At 44.8% G+C, this 6,797-nt stretch overlaps 1 protein-coding gene across 5 annotated transcripts in view; it reads left to right on the forward strand.

The window, feature by feature from the left end:
- NSUN6 (NOP2/Sun RNA methyltransferase 6) overlaps positions 1 to 4,761 on the forward strand; it is a 91,608-nt gene extending 86,847 nt beyond the window's left edge. For 3 of the 5 annotated variants that reach the window (XM_022580618.3, XM_022580624.2, XM_022580625.2), the window contains 2 exons: positions 2,409 to 2,534; positions 4,173 to 4,761. In XM_022580618.3, the coding sequence (XP_022436326.1) occupies positions 2,409 to 2,534; positions 4,173 to 4,385 (339 nt within the window). In that variant the 3' untranslated portion in view covers positions 4,386 to 4,761. Of the gene's footprint in view, positions 1 to 2,408; positions 4,046 to 4,172 lie in introns of all 5 variants that reach the window. The other 2 variants (XR_016391865.1, XM_022580623.3) reach the window with 2 other exon arrangements.
- Positions 4,762 to 6,797: the final 2,036 nt, after the last annotated feature.

Genomic DNA, 6,797 nt, shown 5'->3' on the forward strand with positions numbered 1-6,797 from the left:
TGTCTTTAATTTTTGTCAGTTTGATTAATGTGTGTCTTGGCATGTTCCTCCTTGGGTTAATCTTGTATGGGACTCTCAGCGCTTCCTGGACTTGAGTGAGTGTTTCCTTTCTCACGTCAGGGAAGTTTTTGGCTATAATCTCTTCAAATATTTTCTCAGGCCCTTTCCCTCTCTCTTCTCCTTCTCAGACCCCTATAATGTGAATGTTGGTTCATTTAATGTTGTCCCAGAGGTCTCTGAAATTGTCCTAATTTCCTTTCATTCTTTTTTCTTTATTCTGTTCTGTGGCAGTGATTTCTACCACTGTCTTCCAGCTCACTTATTTGTCCTTCTGCCTCATTTTTTCTGTTATTGATTCCTTCTAGTGTATTTTTCATTGCAGTCATTGTATTGTTCATCTCTGTTTGTCCTTTAAATCTTGTAGCTCTTTGTTAAACATTTCTTCTTGTCTTCTTGGTCTGTGCCTCCATTCTTTTTCCGAGATCTTGGATCATCTCTACTATTGTTACTGTAAATTCTTTCTCAGGTAGATTGCCTGTCTCCACTTCACTTAGTTTTTCTTTTTGGTTCTTATCTTGTTCCTTCTTCTGGAACATATTTCTCTGCTATCTCATTTTGTCTGACTGTATGTGTTTGTGTCTCTTGTTTCTCAGGCTGCAGGACTGTGGCTCCTCTTGCTCCTGGTGTCTGCCCCCTGGTGGATGAGGTTGGTCCTGGGGCTTGTGCAGGCTTCCTGGTGGGAGGTGCCTGCCCACTGGTGGGTGGAGCTGGGTCTCATCCCTCTGGTGGGCAGGTTCATGTCAAGTGGTGTGTTTAGATGTGGCTGTGAGCTCAGTATGGCTTTAGGCAGCCTGTTTGCTGATGGTTGGGGCTGTGTTCCTGTCCCACTGGTTGTATGGTCTGAGGTGTTCTAGCACTGGAGCCTGTAGGTTGTTGGGTAGGCCTCGGTCTTGGTGCCAAAATGGCGACCTCATGGAGAACTCAGGCCAATCAGTATTCCCTGGGACCTCTGCCACCAGTGACCTTGCTCCCATAGTGAGCCACAGTCAACCCGTGCCTCTCCAGGAGACCCTCCAAAACCCACAGGTAGGTCTAGCCCAGGTGTCTACGGAGTCACTGCTTTGCACTGGGTCCCAGTGCATGTGAAATCTTGTGTGCACCTTCCAAGACTGGAGTCTTTGTTTCCCCTTGTCCTATGGAGGTCCTGCACTTGAGCCCTGCTGGTCTTCAAAGCCAAATGCTCTGGAGGTTCCTCCTCTTGTGCCAGACCCTCAGGCTGGGGAGCCTGACCAGGGGCCCAGAACTTTAACTCTTGTGGGAGAACCTTGCGCTGTAATTATTTTCCATTTTGTGGGTTGCCCACCCGGCAGATATGGGATTTGCTTATATTGTGAAAGCGTCCCTCCTACTGTCTTGTTGTGGCTTCTTCTTTGTCTGTGGATATATTGTAGCAAACTGTCTTTTTTGGTAGGCTCTGGTCTGTTTTTGTTGATGGTGGTTCAGCATTTCGGTGTGATGTTGATGTTTCTGTGAGAGGAGGTGAGGTCGGGTCCCTCTACTCCGCCATCTTGTCCGGAATCAAGGGCTGCTTTTAGTCTGGATGCTTGCTGCCTCTCTCCTCAGTGTGTGCTGGCCGTTATCCACTTGATACGGGCTGTGCAGGTGCGGTGGCCTGTGTGTGCTCCTGGTACGGCTGGGGCAGCCATTGGCACCCTCTCGATGTCTCCCAGTGGTAGCAGCGGCCCGCGTGCTCCCAGGGATAGCGGGGGTGGCGACGGGAGCCCGCTCGTGGGTCTCTTAGTGGTGGTAGTGGCCTGTGCCTGCCTCTGGAGCCCATGATGGCGGTGTCGGCTCGTGCCCGCCCCCAGAGCTTGTGTAGGCTGTGTCCTGTTGCCTTGGAGCGAGTGTAGGGAAAGACGCTCCTGTGGTTTTCCCACCCCTCCCCCCAACAGTGGTGCCTTGCCGTCTCTCATGGGCCCAGGCTTCTTCTGAGTGCAGCCTCAGTTGCCATTCTCCAGCCTCTTCAAGGTGTCTTCACACAGCCAACCCTGGTCCTTTCCCAGGACTGTCTCTGAAGCCCGAGCTTCAGCACCCAGCGCCCCACCTCCCCATACCAGCAGTTGCAGGAAACTTTCCTTCTGCACAGCTCCCTCTCAGGGCCGCAGGTCCGGTCCTGATTCCTTTCTCTCTCTCTCTTTTTTTCTTTTTTCTTTTGTCCTGGCTGGTTATGTGGAGGTTTTCTGGCCCTTCTGGAAGTCTGAGGTCTTCTGCATCTTCATGCAGTAGGTGTTCTGTGAGAATCGTTTCACTTAGAGCTGTATTTCATGTATATATTTGTTTATATACATTATATCTAAAACGTTCACTTGCTCTTGCGATACTCATCATCCAATCACACCTGTCTTTAGGCAGCGGAGCTGCTGAAGCCGGGGGGCGTGCTGGTGTATAGCACGTGCACTGTCACCCTAGCAGAGAATGAAGAACAGGTCGCCTGGGCCCTCGAGACATTTCCTCAGCTTCAGCTTCAGCGCCAGGTGAGGGCCATTGCCGTTGTCTCTGGGTGATCCGGTAAGTCGTGGAAACTTCGGCATGTTGATAAACACAGAGAGTGATGTGAAGAGACGCGGTACACAAGGGTTCTCTAATGAGAGCTGTTCCAGACAGCCGCTAGAGGATTTTCACGTCCTGACCCAGTTTTTCCAGGCCTTCACGGTCTACGGTTGTGTTAAAATGCCACAGAGCTCAGGGGTTTTCTGCAACATGTTTATTTGACTTGTGGCTCTTGTTCGTGTTACTCAGAATTTTGTTTCTAAAACCCTTCCTCCACCCCTCGGTCCTATAATTTTTCTGATAGGGCAAATGTTGAGCAGTTTTCTCATATCACACCAAAGCCCAAAGAGGCTTTAATAACTGGGATATCAGAAGACTAGCCAAGGGGGGAAATGGTTCAGGATTATTGCTTCCTTCTGGATCCTTATATAAGATAGGGAACATTTCAAAAGGTGTCTTGTACTTTATTTTACCTAGCACTGTCTTTCCGTTCTGGTTTTTATTAAAACTATATTTATGACTAGATTTTTTAGCCCATGATGTTTGAGATTAGGTTTAAATCTGTGGTAATGCTCACATTCATTCAGATAAACTGAACATCTAATGTCAGTTGTTCCGGTACAGAATTCTAGTAAGTAATTGGAATATACAGACAGAAGGCAATCTACAGATGGTTTCTAGACTCAGAAATTAAGGTAAGTGCATTGTAGATGAAAAGAAGACTTGAGAATTCACTTGAATTTGATGTGTGTGTATATACATATACACTCGGTATATACCTAAAAGAGATGGAACTCCCCCCACACACACATGGGTTAATAAACAACAGGTTTTCAGATATAAACCTAAGAACATATATCTTCAGTAACACAAGCATTTGTGAAATGGTGACTTAAGTTAGGCTTATGCATCTTTTGTAGTAGTGGTTTGCACAGATCACTCAGTTCCTTATGATTCTGTATTCCTCTAAACTAATCGAGGCAGCCTTAGTTTTCTCGTCTCTTTTAATATCCTAGTACATTTAAAAACAACAACAAAAAAAGAGAACTTTTATCATCCAATAGGTGTGGGCCAGAGAGAGGCATCTTCAGATGCCCAAGAAACTCCTGCCAGTTCTGGGGCGTCTGACAAATAAAGCTGGGTTTTCATCTCCTGCTGTAACTGATAATAATGTTCCACTTGCTAAGTGCCCACCCTATGCCAGGCCCGATACCACCCTACTTATTTAAGCCTCAGATCAGAGTATTTCACCTGTTTCGTAGATGAGGAAGCAGGTACGGTAAGTTAACTTTCCTCAAGTCGCACAGCTAAGCTGTGGCAGAGCTGTGATGTGAATCCACGTGCTTCTAAGTGTGGAGCCCAGGTCTCCTGCATGTCGTGGGCCTTGATAAGCATAAGGGCCATCCTAGGGACTCAGTCGTCAAGTGGCTGCATGTTACCACCCTCCCACTTTACTACCCGGAAAAGCAGCATGTCCATTTCACGAAAATAAAAGGTATTTACTCATTTTTCTGTTTCTGGAATTGGTGGTAGTTACAGCTCAGTTTGTCCTTTTACGTAAATGGTACACAGGCAGACTTCCCGACGCGAGGATGTTTGTGTTTATTTGTCTCCCCGAGCAGGACCCACAGGTTGGAGGAGAAGGGATGCTGGGAGCTGGCCTGTCATCTGAGCAACTGAAACGGCTGCAGCGATTCGATCCCTGCGTGGTGCCGTCACAGGACAGCGACACTGGTTCTCTCAGAGACGCCAGGATAGAAGACACGCTGTGGCTCGCAAATAAGGATTGTATAGGCTTTTTCATTGCAAAATTTGTAAAATGCAAAAGCACGTAGGAGAAGGATCCTTAGAAATGAAAGTTCCAAACATTTTCCATTTTTTTTAAACCAAAAACTGTTGTCAGGCCACGTGATTGATGCCGTGGTTGCTGAGGAAACAGAAAAGGCTGCCGGCTGTTCCACCAGGAATCAAGAGACTGTACTTCACACAGGAAGTAGCCGGGGGTGGAGGGGGGCACTTGTGTGTCTAAAATACTGTTCCTTTATGGATTTAGCAGAGTATAAAGAAAAGGAGATGCCTGAAGATGTCTGGAACATATTTTCATTTGGGGTCTTTGTTTTAATTTGTAAAGAATGCAAGTCATTTTTAATGTTAAAATAAGTGGATTTAACAAAAGGAATAAAATTAGTGGTATTTAATTTGGTTATAAAACACGTTTTCCGTTATTGAGTTCCTTCAGAATTCAGGGTGTGGGAACTATAACTTATTTATCAAGTGCCAGGAACGTAGCTGGGGATTTTACCTGACTTTTTCTGTTTACTATTTGGTAAATCAACCCTCTTTCAAATGAATTCTGGACTACTCCCAATAACAGTCTCCCTTCACTATGTTGACGTTTTTTCTTCTGTCATATTTTAAACTAAAACCTAAAATGAATTTTTTTTAACTCTGTAGATTAAAAATGAGACTGTTGCACAATTCGGGTACCTTTTATCATCTAATGGAATACATACAAGTTCCTAGAGACGTGATTGGTGAGAAAACCGTCTTGTGAGAGCTGGGAAGTGGCCAGGCACTCACAGCTAAGCCTTGGTGTTCTCCCTCTGAACAGAAGCAGCTCCACAGAACACCTTCCCCAGACCAAGCAACTGTGACTAGGTCAAGACGAAACAAGACCACTTCACCATCAGACCTGAAATCCCCCAAACTGCAGAAGTGACCAAACGTCACCCATGGTGGCCAGTATAAGTGGGCGGCCTTTTTAAGATGAACTGTAACTGTAGGCTTGCTTTTCATCCTACCTGCTTTTTAGATAAAATATATTAAAATACCCAGCCATAGTTTAAAAGCTCTCTCATGTTGTGTTAAATACATCTATCTTGTTAATTCAAATCACCTCAAAATTCCTGAGCCTCGGACAACTGCCTAATATATGTATTTTTTCCTTCATAGGTCTCCATTAGGAATTTCTTGAAACTTCCTTGTATCCATGAAGAATGCTCATCTCATCTCGGATCAGGTGAGATCTTCAGAGGCCTCTGCTCTGAGGAAGCCTTTCTTGCACACCCTTCTCGGGGGCTGGGTCGGGCATGTCTCTCTCTACACCCCTCGTACCTCTGTCTCCTCCTGTCACGGCACTTGACACATCACTCTAGTGTACGAGGCATGCCCTGGACCGCTGCCCCCAGGCTTGGGAACATTCTGGAGGCAGGACTGTGCTTTCTGTACAGCTTCAGAGCAGATCATTGTTACACGCTTATCGAACGAGGGAAAAACCCCATCAGGCTCCCTAAGATTCGAACATGTGACTGACTCCTTTCCATCCCTCATTCTGCCTGATAGCCAGTAGATGTCATCTGCCTAAAGAGAAACACTGTTGACCTGTGGTGCTTCTGCTTCTAGGGCTCGGCATACTTCCTTGAACTTTCAATATGTTTTTGAAAAATACACAAAATCCATCCCTTCTCATGCTCTCTGCAGAGCCTTAGGTGCTAGGCTGGGATGGAAATGGTAGGGAAGGAGCCTAGTAGCAAATGTGTAAAGTTTTGATTAATACCAATAAATATCAAAATACAAGCAATGCAGGCAAAACAAAAGAAAAATATTTGCATATTGAAAACAGTAAGGACAAATAAAAAATATTGTTAAAATTTGTTTCTTTAACAATAGACATTTTTCAGTGGGTTTTTTTCTTTCAAAAAATAAATTGGAAAATAAAACATTCAATCTTAAGGAACACAGACATATAAGAAAGAATATGATAAAAGGACAAAAATCAGGGAAATGTGGAAGAGAATGAATATATTCTCTTTTAACATATTTAATGTTACCATAGTTGTATCTGTGAAACAGAAGCATTTTAATTCAACAGTGAGTACATTTTACTTCAAAACCGTGTATCACATTTTAAACAGTAAAGTACAAATAGTTAAAAATATAACACGATTCAACAACTGACCCAGAGCCCTCTGATTGCCTGTTTTCTCCAACAGCATGACTCTTGACGTGTTAGTAAGATTATCCAGGAGTAGCAGCATTGTGTCACTGAGCAAAGGGCGAGGAACTGAAGATCCATTCTGATGACAAGTTTATTTTAGAAAGGAAAAGTACAGTTCAAAATCGGAGGCAAGAATTGCAGACCATATAGGATGAAGGTGGAGAAAGTTGGCTTTGCCGTGCTCAGGCCTTCAGAGGCCTTTGACTTGCCGGAAGCTGTCACTTTTCAGGTGTCGTGGGGAGATGACCAC

This window comes from Delphinapterus leucas, chromosome 2, assembly GCF_059928025.1.
Source record: "Delphinapterus leucas isolate spDelLeu-1000000601 "Yukka" chromosome 2, BTC_Dleu_Yukka2, whole genome shotgun sequence".
Lineage (NCBI taxonomy): Eukaryota > Metazoa > Chordata > Mammalia > Artiodactyla > Monodontidae > Delphinapterus > Delphinapterus leucas.